We start from the raw sequence: 15,100 nt of genomic DNA, 5'->3' as shown, positions 1-15,100 counted from the left end.
AAGTTCTTAAACATCTTATAAGCTCATTTTAACATCTTATAATTTTAGCCAAACACCCTCCAAATGATCTAAAATTGATTTCCTATTTAAATTTCGTTAAAATTAATATTAGATCTATCCAGCTTCCAAACAAAAGCATGTTCTTCCGCACCAAGACCTTCACTATGAGTCCCCTAAACGTAAGGTGATGCCGACAAAATTTCGATTTCCCGCTATTCCGATCCAAAGTTATACAATTTCCGAACACTTTTTCTTATTCCGATTTTTTATTTTTCCGAATATTTTTTTTTATTGAAATTGGAGATATATGTAGAAATTTGGAATTACCTATTTACAATACGGTTTTAATTTCCAAAAAAAAAAAAAGTCCGATTTTTTTTTTTTTTTTCTAGTATTATTATATCACATATTTTACTTAATTTTTTTTCTAGTATTATTATATCACATATTTTACTTAATTAAAAATTTAATATATTTTGCTATTTTCAACATTCACAAATGTGGTATTTATAAAAAAAAATTGTAGTTTGTATATTTTCGTCGATGTTGTATCTCATGTTGTGTTTCTATATTTCGGTTATATAATTATTTGTGTAAAATCTCCGTACATTGTAGTGAGACTGCTATTTACGACAGCATTAATGCTCGGAACTATTTTTTCGGAATATTGGCTCCAAATGGTCGGTAAATAAGAATCAAGCAAAAATGTCGCATGTAAGATTTGCAAACAATGGGCTCCGACGTATTTACAATATGTATAAATCTATACACGTGTATGACGCATACACGTGTATGACGCAGCATAAAACAAACCATTTATCGATGTATGTACGTGTGTAACTAAACAGTGAATGTACACAACTGCAGCACACACGAATTATTGTGCATATCTACTAGATGTATACTAATTTTGAAGAACACTTAGAATACCTGAAAAAATATACCTAGTTGTAGAAAAACGAAGCGTAAACACAAAGTATCTCAAACAAGCATTACTAAGCACACAAGTCGAGAATTCATATCAGATACCTAACTCGCAACTCAAAACGCGCGCAGCTCAATATATCTAACAACAACAAATGCAGAATAATCGATCGAGATTCTATCAAGAAAACGGCAAGGCTAACCTGATATTTTACAACATACAACTTACAACTCGAAAATTGGTACGTTACAATCTGCTAACAACTTGTTCCAAGGGCACCAGACCAAAAAAAATTCACAAAACCAAGCTACAACACGATGCACGATGGAGAATTTACAACTAACAACTTCTTCAGAGAACTAACGATTACAACGAGAGCATCAATTTACAAAAATTAAACGAGACTCCTTCGCTCTATTCTACAACCATATCATAAAGCAATTTAAGCTTACCGGAATTACATTACAACAGGAAAAAAGCACGACCCCTAAAGATTACAAGTCCCAAATCGGAACCAAAACCCCACAATTAAAACGACCAAAACAGTGGTCTCAAGACTCGTACATTACGTTTTACATGAAATGAAGGTGTGCACATGTGAAAATAAAAATCTATTACATGTGCGAAACCCCACTACACGGAATTCAATCTACAGACCATACCACACAGCAGTTTAACCTTACAGGAATTACATTTACACCGGTAAGCACGACTCCTAAAGCTTTACCGAGTTCCGATTTCGGAACCAAATCATCACAAAAAACGACCAAAACAGTGGTCTCAAGACTCGCACGTTACTTCTTACATGAGATGAAGGTGTGCGTGCACATGGGAAATAAATTAAAAAAAAACCTATTACATGTGTGAAGCCCTATTACATGGAATATATATACATACACACTAAACACAGCTCACGAAAGTATTCTCTTCAAGTATTGGGAATATGATGGGGCATCATCCATGTTTTTGCTCAAAAATATTCTTCAGAGAATTTGGTAAGCAATTGCATATATGAATTAAGGCTTCTTTGCATTCATAGTACTAAGCATACCGAAGAGCGCACCAATTAATGGTTTCTCTGCTCCTGAGTACGATAGTCGAAGAAAAAATCCCGTTGTCAATAACAATAGATGACCAGTGAGAAGCCATATGAATATTATAATAATAAGCACACACACCACGGAGAAATAGGACGAAAAACCGTTATAATCACAGATTAGTACACACAATTCACGGAACAAACCTATAGCAACTCAAACTTTACTTAAATAACTACATACTTGACAGCACGCACACATGAACGGGCAAATAAGTGATATACCTACCTGATTCTTTAATTAACATGCACGTAAAATCTACAATATGACATACGTGTATTAAGAATGACTCCTCGCAGTTAAGAAAGCACCCTATTTTTGCAAGTAGATTTTCTTCGAGGATGACACGAGCACAATGAGACGATGTATCAGTATAAGTGTTAAGAATTCATAGGTCAAATAGTGTGTCAAGACCGAAAAAAATAAACATAACAAGCCAGTAAGGACAAGCCTCACCGTATCAAGCAAATCCACAATATTACACTACGTTTAAGTTCAGAAAATTTATAGCACAATAATATTTAGTGTAGCATCAAATTAAGTTCAACTTAGAAGCAAAGCAAAGCAAAAAGTGTTCTTCCCAGCAACCTCTAGTAAAAGACACTTACTTCCTCGAAGTCCGAGACAGCACAGCATGCGGTGCCAACATATAAAAAAAGAAAGAGCTGCAATCCTTGAAATTATCCAGATCCGACAGTTCAAAATGATTCATTCCCCTGCACGAGCTGTTCTTAATATAATCACTCAGACGGCATGCGTCTGCGCTTCCCGTAATCCGCATCCCTAGATCGAGACCTGTGATCTTCTTCCTGCACTGCGCCTGATCTACTCCGAGATCTTGAAGACTGTCCCCTGTCCCAGTCATCATCATAGCCTGATTCACGTTCTTTATGGCGATGCTCTCGATAACGATCCTTCTCTTCCCTGTACTTGGAGTCCCTATCGTTTCTCTCTCCATCATTTTCTCTCTCCTCACGATGCTTCCTCTCAGGGTACTCACGCTCAGAAGTCCTCTCCTTTTCTCGGGGAGCAGCACTAGACCTCACACTTTTGTCATGACTTCCCTCACCATATCCATACTCAGATGCATTATCTTCACCACCATAGCTAGACTCTCGACCATGTTCTTCCCCTCCCCACCCACCCATGTTCGGGTCATTCCACATTCCAGAATGGGGGCCAACCATCCCCGGATTCCCCATCATACCCATTCCATTGGGATTCATTCCTCGACCGAAAAAAGCTGGATTGACATGAGGAGCCACTCCGGGAAGCCCCATTGAATTAACACCTTGAAACGGAGGAAGCATACCTTGGAAAGGAGGACCCGAAAAGCCTCCGTAACCACCTCCCCGACCCATAAATGCTAGGTCAAAACCAGGACCCATCATGCCCTGAGGATGCATCATACCAGGGGGCCCACCAAAACCAGGGCCATTAAGGCCTTGTCCATAAGCTCCTCCACCGCCAGCACCGGGTGCATTCCCAATCATATTCTTGTTTCCCATACCCCCTCTTCCTCTGATAGGTCCAGCCCCTGGACCCCTGTTAGGGGCTTGATTTCCTCTTCCCCAGCCGCCGCCTCGTCCGAAATTCCTCCCTGCATCTCCACTAGGATAATTCGTTCCGTTACCTCTTCCTGCTCCGTCATTCATTGGATTCCTTCCTTGCAGCTGCGACTGAGACTGGCCTTGGTTCTTGTTGTAAGAGGCGCCCATTTGCTTCGAGGTTTGTGGATTGGCATACGTCACTACACAAGCTCGTCCATTGAAGATGTGACCCTGCATACCGTCCTTGCAAGCGGTGGCAGCAGCGGGATCGTAAAACTCAACCTGGCAATAACCTTTGGACTTGCCACTAGCCCTTTCATCGAAAAACTTAATCTCCTTGACTCTCCCATACTGTATGAGCACACTCTCAACCTCAGCATCCGTTGTCCACCAGTGCAACTCTCCTACATAGATCATAGGATTTCCGTTTTCTCCTCCGGATGGCCGTATCAGGTATTCATCATCCATCGAACGGTTTACATTGACATTGACATTTGCATTTGAGTTCATCAGATTGGATGGAGCCTGTGGAACACCTTTCGAGCTGCCCGTGTTAGGATACACCAAGGATGCAGGTTCACCGACTATATTTTCTGAATTGTTCATCCGATCTGTAGCAGTCTTATGAAGCATTATTTCTGATCCTTGATATCCCAAATGCGCTGCTTGAGAACTATTTGCAACTTCAGGGAGCCTCACCCTTTGAGAAGCATCCACAGGTTGCGCAGGTCCACCGACAGCCGTCAAGTTATTCTTCTGATCAGAGAGTTGAACGCCATTAGGTGCATAACTCCCCTCGTTACCAACTCTGCCATTGTTCACCTCTTGCGAGGCTATTGCTTCAGCTCTAGTTCCGGGAGCAGTGTTTTTGGAAATCGAGAAACTATTATTTCCAACAGCAGAAGGCGGTGGTGCCTCAGACCGCTGCATTTGCATGAAACCCTCCCCAACATTAACATCATTGTACAGGTCATCATATTCATCGTCATCACCAATCATTTCATCCTCAGCAAGCGCAGGTATCGCTCCACCGTGATGATATTGCATCTTCTGGTTTCCTCCATATTCCTCATCTCCATAATCTAATTGCTCGTCGGTTACTGGATCCATTAGAGCACGTTATCCCTCACAAAGATACGCTTCTCCCCCTGATTTTAGCAACAACAAGCAATCAATAACAAATCCATTACATCAATAAACATAAAAAGAATATCTACCCACTAGTCGGCAATCTGAAATTTATTGCTAGTTCCTAAAAGTTAAGTCGTTAAATAGCGTATCGGTTGTAATTAACTCATCAAAGATAGAAAACTATTAATTCCTATACAGATCTAAAGAAGATAATGCGAGGCAAACGAAACACAACATTCAGATTTTTTTTCACCAATAAATATCCATCTCTCACAAGATTTGCATCAAATCAAAACATCAAAAACTTGCACCCGAAGAAAAAAGAGACGGCGTTTCGATGAACCCATATCATACCATAGAATCACCAAAATTGGACGAATGTCCTAGACCCACATCACAACTCTACAAAAAACGATAATGAAGTAAAAGCAACCATACATAAATAAACCCCAAAAAAAGAATAAATCAACAATAGTTAAAAACAGACAACAACGAAACAAATAAATAAAGCAAACCTACGCCATAAAAAAAATAATAATAATAATTCAAAAAGATGAAGAAACAATAACCCAAGTGGCAACTAAAGTTTTGAACAGATTCTCATTCATATATATGTAATAACAGCATTAATTTCTCCTTTCCCGGAAAATTGAATCACTTCTATAAAAGACGTAATAGGCGAAATTGTGCCTGGAGTTCGATCGGCTGGGCTGCGATCGGCGGCGACGGATTTCAGGCGGCTAGGGTTAACAATTAGGGCAGCAGAATTGATCGACGTTCTTCTCCGGCTGAATTGCTATTGGGTATTTTATCTGCCCTAGGTTTTCGTTTTTCCTTTTTGATTTTTTTTTTTTTTGGGTTTTAGATTTTTACCGAGATTGATTTCGATGTGGGATCGGGGTTTATCTGATGATGTATATTTCCCTTTCTTTTGTTTGTTTCCAACTTCTTATTAATTATTAATTATTATATTATTATTTTATTGTGAATAATAATTCAAAATATGTATTATTATGTATAAATAATAGACCATGTAAACAAAAATATTTTTTAGAGCAAATAATAGTCACTCGATAATTATGTTGGATAAAATAATGGTGGTTGGTTATTTTTTCTTTTTTTTTTTCATTTTTTGGGAGTTTTATAAATTGAATTTTGGTGTAAACAAAGATTCATCAAAGATTAACACGATTTGAACCTTAAAAATCTTTACTGTAAAAATCAAGATTGTATATCAATTGTCAACCCCAAATCTATTGTATTCTTTCGTTAAAACTATATCAGTTCGTACTGAAATTTTGGTATGAAATTTATGCTCACCGTGGTAATTACCGAAAACAATTGAAAAGTTTTCTTTTTAATATGCACTTCATAAATTATAATGTAAATGTAATATTATGCCTAAATATATGTATATGCATAAAATAATTGAAGGTCCACCAAAAAATATAACACAAGAATATAAAGATGAAGTTAAGAACATTTTATAATTCTATGTGAAAAAATAACACATCACTACTCGTCCAAATGTCAAATTCAATTTTCTTATTTTCTAATTTGTGGACTATTGTGTGTGACTATTCACATTTCGTATTGTTTCCATAATTAACTACAAAATTATTGAAAACAATTATTATATTTTTTAAAATAATTACTTATAAATAGCATGTTCACAAGACAACTACAAAAAAACATCGGCTATGTTTGGTAAGCTATTCGAATTCTTTTCACATTTTTTTCAAAATGAAAATTATCTTTCTACAATATTTTAAAAAACTTTTCCCAAAAACAATTCAAATATTTCTCTCTCTAACAAACATGATTTGACCGCTACAGTGAAAATTGTCTTCACTAAAATACAAACTAAAATCACTTTATTTTTCAAATTTTTCTTCCAAAATACATTTTCCCAACACCTTTCAGACATGATTTGACTTGCTACAGTACAAATTGTCTCCTCTCAAAACACAAACAAACTTTATTTTATTTCCAAATTCTTCTCTCAAAACATCTTTCTCCAGAATAAAATGGAAATGTAAGCCCAAAAGCTTACCAAACATAGCCATCATTTTACAATAGCATGATCACAAAAATGAAAAATATAAATTAACAGAATTAGTTATAAAAAAATTAAAATCAACTATAAAATATCAAAAACAACTATAAAATCTAGTTGATTAATAAAATCAACTACAACATTAACGAAACCAACTATATTTCTATAAATAACACAAACGCAATTTCATCAAACGAACATCCATTATTCTACTATTGATTAAACAAAAATTAGCCTCCAATAACGGAATTCAACCAAAAACTCTAATTAAGAAAATTAAGAATTGCGAATGGCGTTCGAAAAATAAAAAAGAAATTCTAGAGAAAAAAAAAGAATAGGAACAAATCAACATTATAAGAAGGTATGGTAATTTTGTTGTAGTTGCATCAAATCCAAACAAATACTAAAAATCTATAAACTGAGATTACCTTTTCCAGACATTTTTTTTCCTCAAAAAAGAATTGTTACTTCCTAGTGAAAGAATACAAGAACACCTCCATTTGTTACACTATTGTCTGAAAATGTACATTACATTGTGACCCGAACCTGTAATGAATACATGAGAAAAATCACCGCTTTCAATGCTCGCCGTTGTGAAAAAAATACTTTCTTTTTTTTCTTATTAGTTCGATTGTCCTTCAAATCAATACATCCCTTTGAAAACCGGGTTTGTGCGGCATATACTTGCTCCACATTCCTCGTACTCGGCTTTTGTATGGCATGCCTGAATGGAGCAACAAAAAAAAAATTAATTAATAAAGAGTTGCATACAAAGAGTAACGAAGTCCGATACCAAATTTATAATAACACTTTTTCTATTTATTGAACTCCCAAACCGAATTTCATTAATAAACAAGAAAGGTCACAAAATGTGGGATGTGCAGTGTATCACAATTATTTAAATGTAGGGAAATTATAAATATATATTTGTGTCCTTGTTAATTTCAATAAAATATTAACTAATACGGGCTTTTCTTGTCAAATACGATTTAATAATCATCGATAATGCGTAATAAAAACATATTACACAATACCACATTTTATAATATTGCAGTTTACAAAAAGTTAACTTTGAAATATCATAGTTTAAGTAGCAATCATATACCGTAAAAAACTCGGGAGTGGATGCAAGCACCGAGCCGCCGAACCAAACAGCATATCTCTGGATTGGATGGCTGACTACATTTACTTCCACGGGTTGGGACTGAAGAGATTACTTGCAGCGGTCAATATTTATAACAGGTGGATAACTACGTCAATTGTTAATAAAGTATGATAATAATAAAGTAGCCTAATTAATAGCTTACTTTTACTTCTCCTCCAAGCCGAGTCTCTGAAGCAAGAACTCGAGCATCAACAATCTTTTTTACATCCCGTTGTAACCTTCTATGGAAGTCTTTGAACATGGTTGATCCTCCAGATAAGACAACATTCTGCAAAATATCAGATCATCACTACTTCTGTTATCGTAAAGCAATAAAACTAAGAATGGAATTGTTAATAAAAAAAATGAAAAAAAAAACACTCGACTCAAACAGATAGTGTGTGTCACCTTGTACAACGCTCTTCTTGTATCTATTGGTGCCGATTGAATACATTTGTCGATCACATCAGGTAAAGGGGTACTAAAATCGGTACTATATATTTCAGGGTTGAAGAAGACCTGCACAAGCAGGTGAAGGAACCTTTTCAGATATGTTCAAGTTATCTCGATGAAATCTTTTGCACTGGTTTACTACTCTGGCAATAGTGATTATCAGGCATACTGAAATAGCAACGTATACTAAAATATGTTTGCGTGCTAGGTTAGTCGAGCTTTAAGGCAGTGACCGAAGCAAACCTCGGGGCCAAGGAACCGTTCGTAGCCTATATCACAAGAATACGGTGCTCCTGTCTTTGGCTTAGTACCTCTCCACTGCTTAACATACTTTGAAGGCTCTTTGTCATGCTTATTGAACTCCTGAACTTGTCGAAGAATATACACAAGTTAATGCGAGAAAATTATCTTATCTTTAAGAGATGCGAACAGCAGAGATACAATCAAGTGAACTTTTATATGTTCTCATTTATTTGGAAAGAGAAATGCAAACTTCTGCTATTTTTGCTATTTCGGAAATTGCCAACGCACGATTAGCAAGGACCAAATCGTATCCTTTATGGGGTTAAGTGGGAATAAATCTGAAGGCAGCTGTCTGTCTATACTATACCTTTACAATGTCAGAGCATGTGTAGCAATACATTTCCTTCACTTTCCGGGCTACTTCAAAGGAGTCCTCAGGTGGAACAAGCTCTCCTCTTTCCTGCACGTAACAATATCAGAAGGACAGCAATATAAACACTACAAAAAAGGGTATGGTGTAAGGATAACTAATTCAGACAGCATTCTCAACAGAACAAAAGAAAACCACTATATCCCAGCTTAACCAGCCAACTTGGTGCTTAGTACTATTACAACAACACAACCTTCATATTAAAGAATAAGGGAGAACAAACACCCATAAAGTCCGTAAAATACGAGGTCCCCATATTCTTCAAGATAGTTCCTAAGAAGTAACCAAACGGAGCTAATTAAGGAATAACAACAGAAGGGCATTATTTACACTATTCATAACATGGATTATTCCCTGTTTGGCTTCAAACTTATTAACATATATAATGCGGCCTAAAAGACTTTGGGTTCAACATTTTAAACATTCACAGAACAGAAAGCCTGAAAATTAGGCAGCTAAGCAATGATCCAAGTTCTGGTACCATGATAAAAAGAATACGCACAACACATCATCTGCCCACATCATGAACTATGAGGAAACGGAAAAAATATAATATTCAACAAAAGATAAATGATCTTCTCTTCTCCAGGATCACCAAGAAAATTTATTTGACAAGAAGCAGGGCCTAGAAGGAATCAAATATTGAAGAAAACATACTCGCATGAGCTGCTGGATGAAGAGAGTGACATCTTCTCCTGCAATTGGAATTGACTTAATGCTGCTCCCGATAACATAACCCTCGGCAACGGGCACGACATGAGTAGCTCCATCCCCCACGTCCACAACAACTCCTGTCATCTCACACTATGAAGAAGTGTTGGGAAATACATGAAAAAGAAGAGTTAATCAACATTCAGTTATTTTTTGGAGCAGTTATGTCTAGGTGAATGATAAGTAGTTCATTTTATTATCTCCCATGCTTATCTAACTCTACATCAACTGGACATTTAGCGTTGCAATAGCCAATATATTATAATTTCAGCTCCTCAACGAAGAATTCACTTATATCGCTTCATCTCACTTCTCAAGAAGCTAGAATTATGAGAAACATCAAACCAAATGTGAGAGTTTAAAGACTCGAATCTTGCAGATTAGGCGGTATCTCCAAATAAACAAGTAGGTGGACAGTGCAAAAATTCAAACTTATACATTGTACACACGCCAACACATATAAATCCATAAGTAGTCTATTTCCAATTAACTAGGTAAAAGGGATCTTCTAGGTTTTATCTGAGAAAAATGAGGAGACAGACCGGGAGGAGTTGAAATCAGTTCTACATTTCTTTAGCACTATTTTGATTTGATAAATATTATCTTTTTCAGTTACCAGTGTCAATCTTTCTGAATTGCTACAACATAATACCACTTGACTGATAACCACCCTCTTTAACTATGCATTATCCAACTCATTACATCTATCTTCCATCTAAACATTATCCATGTCAAAATTCATCAATTCTAATTTCACATAACCACTTACCCACCTCTGTTCTTAGAAATTGGACCAGTTAGAAGACCAAAACACTCAGGAAGTTCATTGGGCACTACTTTTTTCAATTGCAAAACACAGACTCAATTGATATAGCGAACTGCATCGCTTGCAGCTGCAGGTAAATCCAGAATCCAGTTTAAAAAATCCCTTCTGTAATCCACATACAACAAATTTCCAAGAGAAATTGTCAACAATTAACAACTACAGGGCACTCTGAAAGCATTCATCGGATCAAATTACACCACAAATCTGTAAAAATGACTCAATTGACTTATCAAATAGGTATTGAGAATTCCCAGAAACCAATCACAAGATTTCAGGAAATAAGCCAAAATGTTTTATACGAGAGAACTACTGAATCAAATACCAACCTTGGATGTTGTGTACCCAGCAGCCAAAGCAAGAACAGGCTGCACACCAATATAAAGCCCTGGAACATTAAACGTCTCAAACATTATCTCGCCGGTATACTCTCGGCTCTCAGGTGGGGTCAATGGACTCTCAGTCAACAAAAAGTAATGATCCTCCGGATCACAGCGCAGGTAATTAAATATGCACTGCTGCCAGAATCGCTCCATTGCATCCCAATTATCGACCTGGCCATGTTTAATTGGATAGCTCAAGTTATATGTGCTACTAGATTTAGATCTAGCCAATGCCTCTTCTCCTATATAAAAATCCAGATCCGCCATCACCCCCGCACTATGCTGGGACAACCAATTGCTGCCTTTCGAAGAACTTGATCGCGGCTGGTTGACAAATGATTCGTTTACTGCTACTACAGTGGGGACTATAAAACAAGGTTCGACATTTCCAGCAAAACCCATCTTCGTATACCTAGAAACCCAGATTAAAAAAATTAAACCTTTCACAAAACCCATCCCAACAAGCGCACATACAAATTCAGACATACAAACAAAACTTCAGTGAAGCATTTAATCAAACACTTTAACTGCAAATATCAAATATCAGAAAAGGGAGAGCAATTACCCAGTGCCGTTATCGATTACTACGGCGGGGCGAGAAGTGGTAGGGTCCATGAGTAAGAAAGAAGAAGATAAATCCGCAGCTGAGATTTTTCGAGGGTTTTAAGAAAAACGGCGATCATGTTCGTTGAAATTCATACGACGGCGTTCCGGGGAAGGTGAGGCTGACCAATCAACGGTGGTGGTGAAGGGTTTGATTCCACCCATTTCACCGTTGAGTCGTCAACTTCGTCATCACCCAAACTGAAACTAAGTATAGACGACGATGATTCCAGGGTGGGGTTGTTTTCTTGATTCTTATTCTCTTCTCAGCAATCAAACAAGGAAAAGCTTCAATGTTGATTGAATTTGGTGTGGGTTTTTTTTTCAATTTTTTTTAATGTACTAATTTTTGTTTATTTAGGTTTGGGGAAAGAAACAGATAATCAGTTCAACGCTCTTTGAAGTTCGGCAATTGGATCTGATTGCAGGGGTGACTAGCTGAACAAGAGACAATAGATCTAATTAGGGAAAATTACAATTTGTGCCTCTCAAATTTGCACTAATTTTAATTTTACCCCATGTTCACAAAAAAAATGAAAAATTGGTCCCTGATGTAATGATGTTTCCAAAATTTAACATTTTTAGTCATTTCTTTCAATTTTCCGTTAGTACTAGCGGAATCATGTGTGTGCCCATCGCTGTTTTAATTGAAGAACTAACGGTAAATTGACGGAAATGACCAAACGTGTTAAATTATTCAAATACGAGGGACCAAATATGTTTTTTTGTATACATGAGGTACCAATTGTGAAATTAATTCAAACTTGAAGGGTGAAAACTGAATTTTTCCGATCTAGTTATACTGAACAAATAAAAAATAATATGTTTAATAAAATTATTTTATATTTTGTAAGCCTAATTTCACTATTAATCCCTCATTTTAGTATTTAGTCCCTCGTGTCTCTGTTGTCTCATTATAATCCTTCAACTCTACGATTTATCTCAGTATAGTCCCTCGATATATAGTTTTAGTTAACTTTAACGGAATCTATTATTGACTTATTGTTAGATGAAACATTATATTTTTATAATTATTTGTAATAATCTATAAATAAATTAGCAAATACTAGAAAAATGTATATAATTGAATTAGTTCTTTAACTATTAACTTGAGATCATAAAAAATATAAATAATTTTTTTGATAGAGAATGCATGTAGATTATGATTATTTAAATATATTTATAAATTCAAGTTATATCCACAAAATAAATGATTCTCTTTTTATTAATATAAATTAATCCACTACAAAAAAAATGTTTTAAATAATAAAACAAAGCTACGATTGGATTATTTGTCACAAGAAATGATTTCTTGTAACGAAAGCCGGATATTGTCACGCAAAATTCAATTTCTGCTAACGAAGCGAGATATTTGTTACAAAAAGAGTATTTTCGTTACAAAAGGTCCAGTTTTCGGTAACAACAAGCAAGCGTAGTTACATAAAATGAATAATCGTTACCAAAAGAATTCTTTTTCGTGACAAAAAATAACATTCATTACTAATAATATAATATTGTCACAAAAAGAATATACTTTTGTGACAAATATAAACTTGTTACAAGATTTTTCTATTTTTGTTTTTACATTAATTTAGGCAAACTTAAGATTTAAAACCTGGGCATTTCAATTGGGAAAGGAGAACAAAAGAACAGGGCTATTAGGGTTTTCAATTTTCACACACCATCGTCCTTTCCAATTTCCACTACCGCATACCGAAAAGGTTTGCAGCATCATGTCGACCACCAGTTTTGCAAAGATAATTTGGCGAAGCAACAGCGGTAACAACGATTGGGCAAATGGACAACAGCAATTTGATGAAGCGGTAGCAACATCGAAGATAGAGCAAATGGGCAGCTGCAATTTGAAGAAGCGGCATCGACGATTGGGCAAACATCAAGAACAATTGGGAAAATCGGCTATTTAAGGTATAGCTAGTTTTTTTTTTTTTTTTTTTTTCTCTCAATCAACTCCCCTGGGTGATTAAAAAAAATATTACCTTGAAAAAACTCTGATCTAGATGCCTATTATTTTCCCTTTCAATTTTGGTTGTATGAATTAGAATGTGTGTGAATTCTGAGAGGAGTAGATTAGGGCAGAAACTTAGAGTATAATTTTGGGTAAATTGCACTTTACCCCCCTGTGGTTTCAGGGTTTGGCACTTCACCCCCTGTCATATCAATTTAAGCACTTTACCCCCCTGGGGTTGACAAATTGTAGCGGCCGTCTGTTATTCCGTTAAAGTTAACCGCAAGTGTGCTTCACTCGCCCTAAAATGGCGTGGTTGAGATTTTCTCAGCTGATTTTTTTTGTATATACCCATCTTACCCCTTTTTCATTTAATATAAACCCCTTCCACTTCCTCATTTCCAAAGCCTTCTTCTCCACTTCTTTCTTTATTTTTAGGGTAAATTACAAACACCCCCTGAGGTATGGTCAAATTACAAAAATACCCCTCTTGTTTGAATAATTACAACCACCCCCATCAACTCATCAAATTTAGTGGAATCTTCGAGATTATATGGAATATTATCACTTTTGTACCCGTTTTATCCCATTCAAACTCTACATTATGAAGCAAGATGATCATAATATGTGATTTTTAGCTTGTATATATCAGTTTGTGGTGCATCGGAAACTGTATTTTTTACACAAAAAGAGTACAAACTAGATCACATTTCACGGAATCTAGATGACTATGTTGAATTTGGCACCATAGAGGTGGAGGTCTAAGAAAAAATCATAGTTGAGGGGGGTAGATGTAATTATCCAAACAAGAGGGGGATTTTTGTGATTTGACCATACCTCAGGGGGGTGTTTGTAATTTACCCTTATTTTTATTTTTGTTTCCCCATGTCTTCTTCAAGCAGCAGCAGGTTTGGAGAGCCTCAAAATATTGATATTCGCTACAACGGGAAGGTATGTTTTAGGTGTGGCCAAAAAACACTCATAAAAATTGTGGAAACAGAGGGTAAGCCCTCTAAGGGGCGATTGTATTTTGTATGCCCTAATGTAACTTGTGGTTTTCAAGGATGATGCAATCTCTATGCACTCAGTGGCAACCCAATTATCATTGGCAACCCAACTGCAACAACAACATCAAGGGCAGGAGATGAATTTGAGCAAATGATTGTTGCCATAAAGACAAGGGTTGAAGTTGTTGAAGCTAAACAAGAAATGATGAAGCAAGTGTTGTTTGGATGTCTTTTTTTGTTTTTCATTACAGTTGGTATTCTTGTTTGTAAGCTTTGAAATGTAAACTATTATTAATGGCAAGTAGTACCAATTTTTATCAATGAAATGCTTTGAAATATATATGCTGTGAAATGTGAACATATAGGCTTGAAATTGCTCTGTTTTAAATACATAACACAAAATAACAGTGCAAATGCAAGTTCAAAAGAATGGCTATGTTTTAGCCAATACATACCACAAAAAAGAGAAATGCACTGTTGAAAAATAATGGCTCTGTTTTAGCCAATACAGACCACAAAAAAGAGAAAATGCATTATTCAAAAATAAAACTAGCTCTGTTTTAGACAAAAAAAAAAAC

At 35.9% G+C, this 15,100-nt stretch overlaps 2 protein-coding genes across 4 annotated transcripts; both read right to left on the bottom strand.

Annotated features, from left to right (window-relative positions):
• Positions 1 to 1,419: 1,419 nt before the first annotated feature.
• Positions 1,420 to 5,621, bottom strand: LOC105965459 (RNA-binding (RRM/RBD/RNP motifs) family protein). 3 transcript variants are annotated; one of them, XR_001173453.2, is made up of 3 exons: positions 5,394 to 5,621; positions 2,631 to 4,720; positions 1,420 to 2,009 (listed from the first exon to the last, which is right to left on the bottom strand). XR_001173453.2 is itself a non-coding variant. In XM_012990002.2 (2 exons), exon 2 carries the CDS (start codon positions 4,680 to 4,682, stop codon positions 2,763 to 2,765), a length of 1,920 nt encoding a protein of 639 aa, XP_012845456.1. In that variant the 5' UTR covers positions 4,683 to 4,720; positions 5,394 to 5,611; the 3' UTR covers positions 2,492 to 2,762. The 3 variants fall into 3 exon arrangements, 1 of the variants encoding a protein (XP_012845456.1); XR_016034198.1 differs by having other exon boundaries at positions 5,058 to 5,543; XM_012990002.2 differs by lacking the exon at positions 1,420 to 2,009 and having other exon boundaries at positions 2,492 to 4,720; positions 5,394 to 5,611.
• A 1,459-nt stretch (positions 5,622 to 7,080) lies between these two features.
• On the bottom strand, positions 7,081 to 12,000 carry DIS1 (Actin-like ATPase superfamily protein). Its single transcript, XM_012990079.2, has 9 exons — positions 11,512 to 12,000; positions 10,893 to 11,358; positions 9,687 to 9,833; positions 8,967 to 9,059; positions 8,600 to 8,719; positions 8,312 to 8,422; positions 8,067 to 8,192; positions 7,865 to 7,963; positions 7,081 to 7,483 (listed from the first exon to the last, which is right to left on the bottom strand). The coding sequence occupies exons 1-9, from the start codon at positions 11,559 to 11,561 to the stop codon at positions 7,403 to 7,405; spliced, it is 1,293 nt and encodes a 430-aa protein (XP_012845533.1). The 5' UTR covers positions 11,562 to 12,000; the 3' UTR covers positions 7,081 to 7,402.
• Positions 12,001 to 15,100: the final 3,100 nt, after the last annotated feature.

Source organism: Erythranthe guttata, chromosome 11 (assembly GCF_056151865.1).
Source record: "Erythranthe guttata isolate IM_541 chromosome 11, IM_541, whole genome shotgun sequence".
Classification (NCBI taxonomy): Eukaryota; Viridiplantae; Streptophyta; class Magnoliopsida; order Lamiales; family Phrymaceae; genus Erythranthe; species Erythranthe guttata.
This window is presented reverse-complemented; position numbering and strand designations above follow the sequence as displayed.